The sequence below is a fragment of the Engystomops pustulosus genome, chromosome 4 (genome assembly GCF_040894005.1).
Source record: "Engystomops pustulosus chromosome 4, aEngPut4.maternal, whole genome shotgun sequence".
Lineage (NCBI taxonomy): Eukaryota > Metazoa > Chordata > Amphibia > Anura > Leptodactylidae > Engystomops > Engystomops pustulosus.
Window position 1 is genome coordinate 120,008,672 of NC_092414.1, and position 15,249 is coordinate 120,023,920.

Sequence of the window (15,249 nt, forward strand, 5' to 3'; positions counted from 1 at the left end):
AAAGTGTAGGTAACTGGTTAAACTTACTGAAAGTCTGTTTTACTTGGGTGAAAAAGTAAAAGCTCTCCTTACAGAGACTTCTCAGGCAGGTTGAGACTGACAGCCCTTGGTGCCCACTAGGGGATACTGGGAAATATACAAATACATTTTCCAGGATGGGATAAGGAAAACATTGCTTCTTTTGGTGACATTGTAAGCCTGCCTTATTCCTTCATTGGGGCAGATTTATGATTAAGCAGGATCTTACTCCAGTTTTGGTCTTAGGGGCTCTTAAGGTATCTGCATTTCCAGATTTATCATAGTGGCTTAGACCACTTGATAAATGTGGAATGTCAGTTTTTAAAGTCTCCAGTGGATATGCAACCATTTAGTTTTACAGAAGTGGTAAAATAATCGTAACAAGCTCCTAAGTTTTTTCTCTGTCTCTGACCGCCTGGAGTGGATTTGTGCCTAAATCAGCAAATTTTGGAAATGTCACTTGATAAATCTGGAGTAAAATGATTGAAATGAAAAGTAGGGTGGGTTGGAAAAAGTTGCAAAAAGGCGCAAATTATTAGATGGAACAATTGTGACACTTTGTGAAGACAATATGACAATGTATCATTGCAGTTCCCCCTGTTTTTTATTTGACTCTCATACTCAATATTTTTTTCTGTATCAATTCCTTCTAGTTTTCTAGATCTCTGCTTGCTGTCCTTCTATAGAAAGCTTCTATGGTTACTTCCAGTGGGCAGAAATCTGACCATGGTCACACAGGTTCACACCTCATTATAACACAGACAGTAATCAGAGATGTGTGTTATAACAAGCCGTGCACCTGTGTGACCATGGTCAGATTTCTGTCCACTGGAAGTAAACAATTAAGCTTTCTATAGATTGACAGAAAGCAGAGATCTATAAAACTGTGAGGAATTAATACAGAAAGTATTTTGGAAAACTGTCTAACTTATTATACAAACAGTAACATTTATTTACTGAACTGGGAATACCCCTTTAAATCTGGGCCAATGGGGCACATTTACGTACCCGGTCCAGTCGCGATCCCGCGGCACATTGTCCGACAAGGATTCGGGTCTTCCGGGATTCACAAAGGTCGTGCGCCCGATATCTAGCAGGTGTCGCTACTGCGCTGAGGTCCGCTAGAGTTCACCTTCTTCTTTCTGGTGCATGTAATTGCGTGATCTTGCGACAGAAATCGTTTTTTAAATTCCGCGTTTTTTAAAATCTGTCAGGTTGTCCGACGGCCACGCCCCCGAACAAAAAATTTACATTTTATTGTAAATATTTTTTTTTGTAAATATATTTAAATTAGCCTGTACTAGCCAAGGAAAGGGTAACCTCATTACTACCAATTGCAGAACGGAGTCATCAAACCCCCTTCAGAGTCCCTCTCACTCTAAAATGCTGCCTTAGTGTTTAACAATATGTCCTCCTGTGACCTGACCGTATAAACCCCCCCCCCCCCTTCAAGTTGTGAAGTACAGGTAACCTTCAATTCTTTTCTGCAGTTAGGTCTCTCTGTACAGTATGAAAATAAAAGGCTACCACCACTCTGGCTAAAATGAGCCAATTCAAGTATACCTTTCGAACAGGTGGATGTATATTAAACAAATACTTATAGAAATTAAAATATATTAAACAAAGAAATTGTTGTAAAGCAGCAATGAAATGAGTTTATTCATTACCACATTGTGAAATTTCCGCTTCAGCATTCAATCATAGCAGACACTCTTTCAATAAGGTTTTCTTTCAAGGTTTTGTGAACTACATACATCAAATATATATTTTCGATTTTATGGATACAAGTATAATTAATTATAAGCCCGAAAACCTCCATATTTGGAACATATTAACCAATCCTTCAAATGGAGTCTCATTGCTCAAACAAATGTTGAATATATCTTGCCACGTATTTGAACTATTTTTCACAACAGAGAACCACAAGGTTTTTTTTTCCTTCTTTAAAAATAATGTGGGTTTTCAAACTCACCCTCATAAGTACCACTCTCCAATAAGGCTCCACTTCTCTCTAATTCCATAAAGGCTTCCACAGAAATAAAGTTGTAATCCACACCAGGCACCTCCCCTTCTTTAGGTTGCCTTGTAGTGCCTAAAAGATTCAAGACAGTGTAATATTAGCACAACAACAAATAAATTAACATACAAACTATTTTATTAAATACTTAAATCCCTATATCGGCCCTCATAATTGTATTTAATTTTCAATATTTTATAGTAATTCAGTCACTGGGCATTCCTCTACTTATTGATAAGGAGTTTTCCAGTGATATGTATTATCTCACTTAATCAAATATGCTTTTTGATATCCACCTTTGTAATCCAACTATATAGCACAGCAAGTAGAACAGTGACTGCCTGTGGAGAGGAACATTAAAATCTAAATCTTTATTCAATACTTTATTTAAAAACTCGGCCAAATAGAATAGCCAAAAGAAAGCTCATACACTAATTGTGTGCAATTACAGGCTTAGGTACCTCCTCCGGGGATGAAGACAACTACCATATTTTTGGGACTATAAGGCGCACCATCAATAAATACCTGCTAAAACGTCTAGGTTTATATATGAGGCGCACCGGAGTATAAGGCACACCTGATTATAAGGATGAATGACCAGCAGGTGGCAGACCTGTGCACAGCTCAAGGAAGCTGTTGTCTGTAAGTATGATTTGTATATAGGCGCACTGGACTATAAGGCGCACCTTTGATTTCTGAGAAAATCAAAGGATTTTTTGTGTGTCTTATAGTCCGAAAAATATGGTAAGCTGATTAACCAGCCATATACATATAAATGGAGGCAAGAGGAAAACCTTAAAAATATATTATGTCCCCTCACTTATTACCGCAATAATGTTGGAATGCTGGTTAAATTGGAGACCAGTCACTCGCCTCCATATATTTGCCCTTTGGAAAACCTACTAAAGTGCTAGTACAGAGCCAGTAATGAATATTCTATACTCTTGTCTCACATGGCTCATGTAAATGTACAAAAAATCCCTTTAAAGCGCTGTATTACTGTGTTCCTAATATGCACGGCACAGCAATACACCTAATGCGTTTCCCTGCTATTGGTAGGCGTAGCAGTTCATCAGAGGTGAAATCTAGAATATGGGATAATAGCGCATGTTCCTCGAGCCACAGTGTGCCATATCGCACCACTAAAGCTATGATCCATGTTATATATTGTCAATGCGCTATGTTATCTAGGTTAGCGGCGTGAACAAATCAGTGCATCAATTCAGAGCCCGGATGCTGTATACATTTACACCCTATATAACTGGCTCATATTTTACACATAACACTTGCTAACTACCCTGTTTCCCCTAAAATAAGACAGTGTCTTATATTAATTTTTGCTCTTCAAGAGGCACTAGGTCTTATTTTCAGGGATGTCTTATTTTTCCATGAACAAGAATTTACATTTATCATTGAACAAAAAAATCAACTTCTCTAACATCCTTATAACTCTCCAAACTCTGAATTTCATGCTGTATTTCTTGTGATTCCATTTCTATTAGAATCATTGGCCCCAGTCTCTCATGTTTAGTAAAGGCACTTTCCATAAATGACCCTTCTTATCCTGGTGGCTGCTGGGATCACATTTGCAGCACAACAGTCAGTGATTTTATACCATGAATTTCTCCCCATTTCACAACCTTCTGCAGCCTCTAAAAGATTTACTAATACTAATATATGGCATCGGTGGAGATGCTGCAATGACTGCCACTAGGTCTTATTTTCAAGGGAGGCCTTATATTCCTAAGCCTGAACTAAAATGTACTAGGTCTTATTTTCAGAGGATGTCTTATTTTAGGGGAAACAGGGTAACTAGATTGGACGCCGGCTCTAGTGTTGCTGCCGCCTAACTATATAGCACAGCTGACAGATGCACAGCATGGCACTGGATACGCAAATATTCGCTACAAGATTATTTAACCTAAAGCCTTTACTATATGTTATGGTTAACAAAACCCCCTAATTTCCAGGGGGGATTCAATTAAAAAATGTTTTCCAAGATTACAGCATAGCTAGGAACCCTGTCATCAGGAGAATGAGGCCTCTGTCATGCAGTTAAACTGCAGCTCCATAGATTTCTATGGGACTAGGTAGTGGAGGTAGTGAGCACTATTACACTGCTCCCTTAATGGAGTGGCACCTTTCCTGCTTAACTTATGCTCTGAAAAGGACTCCCAGTGTGGTCAAATAAGTTATAGTGTTGCAAAAAAACAAATTCTTTTCAACGTAAACCTTAAAATTATGTCATGCCAGTCCTAGGATTCTAAGTTTTTTCTTGTACAAAACGTAATGTTTCATAATAAACAGAATATTTAAAATAAGCTGCACAAGTACTCTGAGTGTCTGATGATAAAAAATATATATATACAAAAAGGATCAAACCAACCAAGTGACTGAAGGAAGAAGGGACACTTGCATCCTTTGAAGACAAGTCTGTCTGTTTGGCGTAGCATGATAAAAGTGTGTCTAAATATTCACATATCTTCACTTTATAGTAAATGAAAATCAATATGAGAAAAATACAATCCTTTTTTATTGATGTTTTAATAACTTGCTTCTAGCAGCATGCTACTGCATCTCTTACCAGAACCTAGAAGCTCCCCTGCCATGTACCCTTTAGTAAATGATTTGCATTCCCTATACAGCGAAAATACAGGATTTTTCATAGAATTCTGCCTCGTGCTTTTATTATTCCTCCTGGAACACATTCTAATAGTTTTGTGTTCCTACACAGCTTATACAGCACGGTTTAGACTGCATCACACTGTAAGGACTGTAACGATTTAGAAGTTAAATGCCAACAACTAAGCCTTAAATATATTCATCATTTTCTAAAGGGGATAGCTATGGAAAGCCATAACACAGAGTTTTGAGACTAGATTTATTTAAGGGATAATGAGATTATTACCCAAATATAAAACTAAAGGATCCTCTAAAGCAGATCTGGGCACTGTACAGCCCATGGGTCACATTCAGCTCTCTAACCATCGTTGACTGGCCCTCAAGATTGTTTCAAGCTCCTCTCCCCATTATTAAATAATGATACAACTAGGTCCTCCATATTTTCATTGAATCATTGAAATGTTTTATTTACTGTAGTGTTATGTAGGGATGGGTTATATACTGTCTATATAGTTATTGGGCAGACCTGAGTTAAGCAAATTAGTCCAGGCCCTCTAAAACCATTCGAATTTCTCATGAAGCCCCATGAAAAATTAATAGCCCACTCCTGTTCTAAAGAAATACGCAGCCCATGTACCAGGCCCAAGAAAGTGTATTAGCTTTGCTAAGGAGTATGTGCATGGCATAGGGAATCTTTCTTTCATGTTATTTGTGCACTTATATCTTGCTCTAGCTGTTCAAGGCATACAGAATTTTTTTTAGCAGACTATAGTTGTCTTTGTATTTCCTGTTGCTTGTCCAGCACCAACATCTTCGACAGAACTACAGACTCTGCACACATACAGACCAGCACCATCAAAGTGCAATTAAATTAGCTTTTTCAGACATATATACAATATACACCTATAGAAACGTGAAAGGAGAAGAGCAAACTGAAGAGTGGAGGAGGTAATGCCAACTCAGGAACAAAATCTTCATAAAGATTCAAAGACTTTGAAATCTAGGACACCATTGCTAGAACATACACTGGTGTACACTCTAAAGTTAGCTTGAATTTGGTTATGGACTCCAAATAACGTCAATTCAAAATAATACTGCAACACACTTACAAAACACTTGGAAAGCAAAAATTACTGCAACATATTCACACATATAACTTATCACCTTCTGATATTTAACAGTAAAACAATGTTGTTTTGAAGCTCTAATCGTCTTGTGACTAATATATCCGGAGTAAGAATACAGATATAACAGTACCAACCCCTCACCCACATCCTACTCAAAGACAGATGGTCATCAATAGATGCCTTGTAATTTATACTAGTAAAAGTAGTGGCTAACACAGTGGACTATTATAGTTTATTATGGCTCGGAGAGCATCTACACACCTGCACATAATGTTCCTGCACATTTTAATAGCAGAGGTTGAAGTTAGAAAAGCTGGTTTACTGCAATGACCTCAGCAATTTGTAAAATCTGATGTATGTGTATGGCTGGAAGGTGATATATATTTTGCAGTGGCAGTGTTTTATATAAAATGTGACAAAGTAGCTGCCAATAGTAATAAAATATGTCCAAACCTGAAAGGATGTAGAAGCATATGTGAATCTCTAGTGTTATAAGTAAAGGGAATATTATAGCTATCAATCTGAAACACAAGAAAATCTTACTAAAATGTTACTGAATAAAACATCCCTTGGCAACGAACATGCTCTTGCAGAGGGTAGAGGATTAAAATATGTCTCTGCTTATTATTCATACAAATAAGCCTGCTTTTTCATCGCTCTCTCAATGTGTAATATATGTTCTCTCTACTGCTCCATTTGCTGTTGTTGATAATCATCCTACACTGGTTTCGCTTCCAGTGGTTATTCCTAAATCTTGCCTACAGGCACTAAATGCGCATTTTGTACCCCACTCTAAAAAGGAAATACGACAATATTGGGAAGGATAAATAAGAATATATCTGAAGTTGTTTAAATGATATATTCTGTAGCTGTTATCCAAGTGAATGTGTCACAAAACAATTAATCCCCAATAACAATCCAACAAAACCTTCCTAAACTGTAATCACAAGCAAAGAGAAACACTTTTTTTCTATACTAAAAACATAACATAACCAGCAGTACTGTATATTGTACAATGTACTGATCTTCATGGTGCGCAAGGATTGCAGCTGCCTTGGTTAACCCACTTGAATACCACCAGATCAGATGGCCTGCGCACTGCGTCCTTACATTGACAATACAAAACTTTTGGCATAAAAGAGCCAGCTACATTTCCTACATTAGTAAGTGCTCTTTAGGGAATTGCCCAGTGATTTTATTTGGACACTGTATGAGTATATTATTTGGACACTAGTGTATAGAGTAAACTATAAGGCAAGGAGTGACAATAGAAAGTGTTCCACTGGCCAACAACCAACCTAGGGATAGTCTGTGTTACAGATCCTCAAAAATGTTCATATGTGCATGACCAGTGTACAACAAGCGCAGGTACCCAGGTGTTCCAGTAGGTGTATAGCTGAGTATATTGTGCAACAAAATAAAACATACATTTTAAAAGGGAATTCATAAAATAGTACAACACTTAGCATGCCCATTGATCAGCTGCCTTAAACAGCTTTTGGGTGGGTGAGGGGGGGGGGGCAAATGTAGAAGCACCAATTAAAATGACACTGAAATCTCATTCATAGGATAGCTTGCATCAATAACCGAGAAAACCCATTTATTGTTACAGCAGCAAATAGGCATTGATCCACCTTCCAATATGGAAAATTTCACATGCAAAACAAATTGCCTTTTCAATTACTTTAAAACTTGAATACATTTCTGTCACTTAGTGATCGACTGCTTTCAGATTTATTCTATACATTTCAGTAATATTGAATACAAAGAACGTTGTTGAGATCCAGTACTGAAGAAATTAATGTAAAGGTGAAGTGGATAACACTTATCGGTCTTAAAATTACATGTCAAGAGAAAAAATTAATATGATGCAGATCAAGCCTATGGAAGACATATTGATAATGATAGTTCATCATTCAACAAGTTATCTACAATGTATGATATAATAATAAGTGGGGGACACTATGAACATTAATTGGGGAGCAATATTTTATACATTCATGTACACACACAAACATAACAATGGGGGGGGGTAACTATATATAAAATAATTTATTAAAACACTGCATACAATTTATTAGGGGGCATTATGTATAAATTGTTGATTATGGGGGCATAGTATACAACATAGTTAATGAGGGGCACTATAACAGATTCATTAAAAATTGAACACTATATATAAAATTAAAGGAGATCTGCCAATAAAATCAAGCATGATAAACTAGGGGCACCTCATAGATCCAGGTACTGAGACTGTGGTAATCTTCATATCTTTGTTATCCATGGCTGACTTCCTTCTCCTTCTAAAAATCTAATTTTTAAAATGATGTTAAAGAGCCAGAAGTGGTCTGCTGGGGATTTACCAGAGACCCTCTGTGCTGCAGCTTCACAGGCTTTTACACAGCAAAAGAACACTACCCTCCCACTGCTTGCTGAAACCTATGCTGCATTGAGATTACATCAGGTAGAGGGAGGAGGTCAAGTACTGAAAAAGCAGGGGGTGGGGAAGACAGTGTAGCAACCTGTGAAGCTGCAGTATGGAGGGGCTCTGGTAATCCCCCGCCAACCAGAGCCCTCATGGCTTATTAGCATACATTTTAAAAGTTGATTCTAGAATAAAAGTACCCATAGATAACAAAGTATTGCTGATTTATCATGCTTAAATATGACGGTAGATTTCCCAGAGGACATCTGGGTGGCAAATTCTACAGGCCACACTAGACTCAAGCATATCAAACAATGGCATTGTTTGTTTGGAATTTGAACATCCACAATGTACACCAAAATGTGCTGTTATGATTATTTTTATTTCACCTTATAAATTATGTTGCTGTACGAGGTATAGCACTGGCTGGTAGACTGCAGGTCTTTCTTTGCTGCTGTCTGTTCCCTTGGGAAGTGTGTATGATTAAAATGACATTGTCATGTGCCCAGAGCAAACCAGGCCAGTTGTGAAAGAAATAGGAGGCAGAAAACAACGAGTGTCAGACTAAGGGATGGTACATGTTTTTTTTTATATCTGCACAAGTGGGTCAATAGATAACAAGGTGTTAGGCAATTGTATTCCTAATTCAATTAACATATATTTGGGAATGTTAAACAAAGTTTTAATTTTATCAGTCAAACACAGAGCAGAGTCATGGAAAATTATAGCCATTCCCCTGGGCACATATTGTTCTACACATCTATTTGGGGCTGAAACCCTTGGGGGTTTGATTACTAGTCTTGCACCATATCATACATTGCAGTACTTTATGGATATTGTGATGCACTACACTTGTTATCCTGAGTGGTTTGATAATGAAGCAATTCACTGTTTTTTTCATCAGTATTTGTAAACCAAAACCAGGAATTAGTTTCAAACAAAGAAGAGCTAAAGATCGTACCATAAAAGTAACAGTTGATTCCATTATTGAGTTTCAGTATAAAACACTGAGATAAAAGTTGTGCTTTGCGAACACAAGCTCCAATGCAGACAGGAGTTAATGTAGGTCAAAAGTGACACCAACTTCTGAAGCGTCTGCAATTTTTATAACATGGCTAGTTGCTAGAGGCGTAAATTTACCGGATTGGCTGCTCCATCCAGCAATGTGTCCGGGTTCTGCAGGCCATAACTGAACCCCGAACACAAACATCATATCCACTAATCTATTTGACACTTCATATACAATTCCTTCTCTTCCATGTTACCATGAAAATGCAGTCGGATGGCAGCATGTTACAGAGCAGGTGGAGCTGAATAGAATGATTTTTAGTAGTTGTGTAGGAAAATATTCTATATGACTTTGTCATTATGAACTTTAGTCTGTCTTTTGCCTATGCAATAAAGTCCTCTTATTCGGCAGCTATTGTGCAGATTCCAAAGCCAATTTACCCCCTGTAAAGTCCAGAATGATCTAGTATTTAGGAAATAATATACTTTACAACCTTCAATTTACACTGCCGTTAAGGAGAACCTAGCAAGTAAAAAACGCAATCCAATATCCCATCAGTTTTAGCCATGTAGGGGAGTAATCTGAATGCAGGGATCTGAGAACACAGCAGTTTGCGAGGACTCCTCCAGCTACAGTCACGGAATATAATAAATCCATTGTTCACAGTCCTGCTGCTACTAACAAATCACATTAAGGTACAGTTACACGGATCTCCTACCAAATGTAGACATTTATCTACATTCTCTCTATTAGCACTTAATGGGTGCATCCCACAACCAAATGGCTTCAGCTGTATCCGGCTCCAGTATAAAACTACATGACAAACAAAGCAGATACAGGTCAACCATACACATGTTTCCACACTGAATCAAAGTTGTTTAGTACAGCCAGTTTAGACTAAACTATAAAAAAGACTGTTCAATAATAACTGGCAGTAGAACGAAGCATTACACTCCCTACAGTCACAGTATAGTGGAGGCCACTTTTCAGCAAAAATAGCCTTGAGGTTAGAAACAATTGTTTATGTCCAAACACTGTCTGCAGGTGTAGTGGGACCAATGTATCAAGCCTGGTGTGCTAGTTTTTTGGCATACATGACATGAAAAAGTCACTATTTCTAGTGAACGGCTAGACTTTTCTTTTTGTGGCATGGCAGATACAGGAACAAGCTTGGCACCTTGGCCACCCAAATGTACCGAAACCTGCACAGGCTATAGCTGAAACCTATGACAGGTCCAGCCTGGCTGCACCAGAATCACGAAAAAGTCTAAACCTTTATGTGATTCTGCCAATTTTGGGTCTAATTGGAACCAATATTCCTACAGGAAGCGCTACAAATGTGCCACAACCATGCTGGAATGAGTAGATGTAAATCTCCCATTGGACCCCTCATTAAACATGTAGATTGTTGGTTAGTATGGAAAAGTATACTTTTCCATACTGCGAGTCCCACATTGAATCAGAAGTTTAAGTTTTCATCACTGAGATGGATTAAAAAACTTTTTAATGCACAACTTGTAAGGTTGTGATAAGGCAAACTCTGAGGGCTTTTAAACATATTGTTTCCAAATTGTTGTGCTGGAAGTGTTGGCGAGGATGGTTCTTATTGCTTATTTAACATGAATGTATTTTTCATCTTCCAGCAGCAGAAAACAAATGGATTTTTGTGCTGCAGGCAGCTGTTATCTGACAGAGTAGAATAAATGTTTAAATAGCATCGCATAACTATTCATCTTCCTCCTTGAATCTTCAGAGATGAACAGTGTGGAAAAAAGCTCCAAAGAAAAACCTTAAATTACTAGAAGTTTGCAGCGCTGCTTCATCCATACAAAAGGATGCAAAACAATCTGTTAGAAAACCATCGGGCACTAAAGCATGCTAGAAAAGTAATACCAGCAGCAGGGTGTCCTTCACATTTTGTGGTTTCTATATCTTTCTGCTGTCACCAACACAGCATTCTCTCTCCACTGCACCAAGATTTCTGTTCCCTCCTTCTTCTTGATTTGACATTTACTCTAAAATCTCTGCTTTATATTGCTAGAGGAAGATGGACAGCAGTTCAATGAAATATTATAGTTTGACGTTTATAAAAAGAGGGGAGATATCGGCATATACACAGGCTACCAAAGCTTCACATGTGCCTCTCTTTACTTGGCTCTAATCTGGTCAAGTATTTCAATTTCTTATAAAGCCAAATTATTACAATATTTTGACATGTTAAAAAATTTTTTGCATATTTTATAAACCTATATCTTAGCTTGGCTGAATTTCTGTAAAAAAATAAGTTTATAATATATGCAAATTAGCCCGTGATACTGTGCAGAGCACCATCAGGCTCCACCATAATATAATGCCAGCCGCGTTGTGAGAGCCGGTGATGTCATTGGCTCTCTTTTTAATCTAACCGGCATAAATTATATTACACTGAAGCCTGATGATCTTATAAACTTATTTTTCACAGTAATATGGCCATGCAAAGATATAAGAAATGAAGCTCGGGACACACCTGGAGGTACGTAATAGTTCTCTACCATCAGGTAAAGCATTCCTGATTAAATATTTTACAACACTCTAAAAAATAAACTAACATCTCACTAAAGATTACTTTGGTGCATACCATTGTTAAGACTGTATGGTATATGCCTATTCAGATGTGTATAAAAGACAGCTATCTGTTCAAATAAAGTGTGTTTTTTGCTCAGACTTGCTCATGCGCTCCAAGAACTATTTAAGAATTAGACTTCCATCCAATATACTCACTGCAGTGGTCGACTTGAGACCAGACCTAACAAGACTGTCTAGTCTAACTTTGCACCTTGTATTAGCTGGCTTAGTTTGGGATGGATCTTTGTTTACCCAGGGATAGATCTTAATTAGAGATGAGCGAACACTAAAATGCTCGGGTACTCGTTATTCGAGACGAACTTTTCCCGATGCTCGAGTGCTCGTCTCGAATAACGAACCCCATTGAAGTCAATGGGAGACTCGAGCATTTTTCAAGGGGACCAAGGCTCTGCACAGGGAAGCTTGGCCAAACACCTGGGAACCTCAGAAAAGGATGGAAACACCACGGAAATGGACAGGAAACAGCAGGGGCAGCATGCATGGATGCCTCTGAGGCTGCTTAATCGCACCATTATGCCAAAATTATGGGCAACAGCATGGCCATGACAGAGTGACAGAATGAAGCTAGATAGCATGTAAAACATCCAATAATTGACCCTGACACTATAGGGGACGGCATGCAGAGGCAGAGGCAGCGGCAGCAGGCTAGAGAGTGGCATGGCGACATACCCTAATTGGACTCAGGCTTCAAACCAATGGGTGTCAGAGAGGAACCAAAGGAGGTGAGCAAGAAGCGCTCAAATAATATCGGTACATGATAAAAGTTTGCCAGTATATTTTGTGGATTACACAGCAGGGTGGCGACGAAGTTAACATGGAAGCCATGAAAACAACCCAAAATTCTGCCTGACACAGCTCGTTTGATAAGGGGACCATGTATGCTTACAGTTCATGCCAGTCGCTGCACTGGCTGCCAGTCTCCTTTCGAATACAGTTTAAAATAATAATAACCCTCATCCATAAAGCTCTGTATAATGCTGCACCCCCCTACCTCTCCTCTCTTATCTCAGTCTATCGCCCAACCCGTGCTCTTAGATCCGCCAGTGATCTTAGATTAACCTCTACCCTAGTGCGGACCTCCCACTCGCGTCTCCAAGACTTCTCTAGAGCTGCACCAATTCTATGGAATGCTCTGCTCCGGACTATCAGACTAATACCTAACCTCCAAAGTTTCAAACGTGCTCTTAAAACCCATTTCTTTAGGCAAGCCTATAACACTCATTAACTGCATGAAGTTTTAACTCTTCTACTAACCCGTCCTGTGTCGTCCTCCCATCTGTTATCCAGCAACCAACAGGCACCAGACTTCTCTGCAGTCCCATTCACCCTGGACCTGGTATATAAGATGACGGCTGAGTGGTTCAAGCGACAGCAATTCCATTTATTATATTTTTTTCTATTCCCTAAGAAGAATGGCTTGACCATTAAATATTCTTTTACCTCGTGTTACCCCATCATCTTCATAAACCGTAAGCTCTGGCGAGCAGGGACCTCACTCCTGTTGTTCCATACAAATGTTGTGCTCTGTTACATTACATTTGTATTTGTTTCCTATGATTTGTAAAGCGCTACAGAATATGATGACGCTATATAAATAAAGATTATTATTATTATTATTATGGAGGCAGTGAACTAGTAGTAGATTAACCCCTTAAGGACGGAGGGTTTTTCGCCTCATTTCTCGCTCTCCAACTTCAAAAATCCATAACTTTTTCATTTTTCCGTGTACAGACCTGTGTGAGGGCTTATTTTGTGCGTAACAAATTTTACTTTCCCGTAATGTTATTTATTTTAACATGCCGTGTACTGCGAAGCTGAAAAAAAATTCCAAATGTGGAAAAATTGAAAAAAAACCGCACGTGCGTCCCGTTCTTGTGGGCTCAGTTTTTACGACTTTCACTCTTCGCTCCAAATAACACGCCTACTTTATTCTTTGGTTCGGTGCGATCGCGGTGATACCAAATTTATATAGGTTTTAGTGTGTTTTAATACATTTTCAAAAATTAAACGAATGTGTACAAAAAAGAAAAAAAATTTTTTGCCATCTTCTGACGCTAATAACTTTTTCATACTTTGGCGCACGGAGATGTGTGAGGGGTCATTTTTTGCGAAATGAGGCGACGTTTTCATTGCTATCATTTTGAGGTCTGTGCGACATTTTGATAATTTTTTATTTCATTTTTTATGTTATGTAAAAAGGTGTAAAAGTCACATTTCGGACATTTGGGCGCCATTTCCCGCCTCGGAGGTCACCGCCGGCCGTAACCGTTTTTATATTTTGATAGATCGGGCATTTTGGGACGCGGCGATACCTAATATGTCTGTGATTTTTACTGTTTGTTATGTTTTATATCCGTTCTAGGGAAAGGGGGGTGATTTGAACTTTTAATATTTTATTAATTTTTTTTATTTTTTAAACTTTTTTTTTTCTTTTTTTTTTCACTATCTTTTAGACCATCAAGGGTACATTAACCCTAGATGGTCAGATCGCTCCTACCATATACTGCAATACTACAGTATTGCAATATATGGCATTTTTGCAGGTTATACATTACAATGAGCCACTGGCTCATTGTAACGAACCTGCATAAACCATGTAGCCTCGTGTCAAAAGAAGACCCGAGGCTACCATGGTAACCGATCGCCGCCCCCCGATGACGTTCGGGGGCGTGGCGATCGAAAAAAAGATGGCGGCGCCCGCGCGCAGCCGTCTTTTAAACGCCGCCGGCGACTTTGCCGGCGGCGTTTAGGGGGTTAATAGCCGCGATCGGTGCTAGCACCGACCGCGGTTATTAGCGGTGGGGGTTTTGTGCAAAATGCAAAAACCCCCACCTCTGTATGAAGAGGACTCAGCCCGTGAGCCCTCTTCATTCATCCCTTATACCTCTGCGCCGTAGAGCTACGGCGCAGAGCGTTAAGGAGTTAAAGGTGCTGCAACTATGTTAGTTGGATCTTGGGATGGAGCTGGCGCTCTGCAGCCAGGCGAGCTTTTGCCAATCCAAGCCCCTGTCTCTAGGCTACTCCCCAAACAGCACTTCTAAGAACCTTTTGTATAAGATCAAGTGTAGTAGCGTTCTTATAAGTTTAGGATATGCCGGGTGAGGGGAATGTAAACAGATGCGCAAGAAGCGCTGAAATAATATCCCTAAATGGTAAAAGTTTGCCAGTATATTTTGTGGATAACACAGCAGGGTGGCGACAAAGTTAACAACTTTGATGTGGAATCCATGAAAACAACCCAAATTTCTGCCTGACACACCTCGTTTGATAAAGGGACGATGTATGGAGGCAGCTATATGGACGACTTTTGGAGGTAGCAATGGAGACAACGTGTGGAGGCTGCTATGGAGACAATTTAATTTGGATAGTGCCTGTATGTGGCAGTCCCAAACATTTTTCAAACCAG

General features: G+C 38.9%; 1 protein-coding gene across 10 annotated transcripts in view; it reads right to left on the minus strand.

The window, feature by feature from the left end:
• Window positions 1-15,249, minus strand: part of MAGI2 (membrane associated guanylate kinase, WW and PDZ domain containing 2) — a 546,118-nt gene that overhangs the window by 224,037 nt on the left and 306,832 nt on the right. For all 10 annotated transcript variants that reach the window (XR_011854944.1, XM_072147252.1, XM_072147245.1 and 7 more), the window contains one exon: window positions 1,991-2,110. Coding sequence is in view for 9 of the 10 variants with exons in the window: in XM_072147252.1 (XP_072003353.1) it covers window positions 1,991-2,110 (120 nt within the window). In the remaining variant the exon portion in view is untranslated. The remainder of the gene's footprint in view (window positions 1-1,990; window positions 2,111-15,249) is intronic.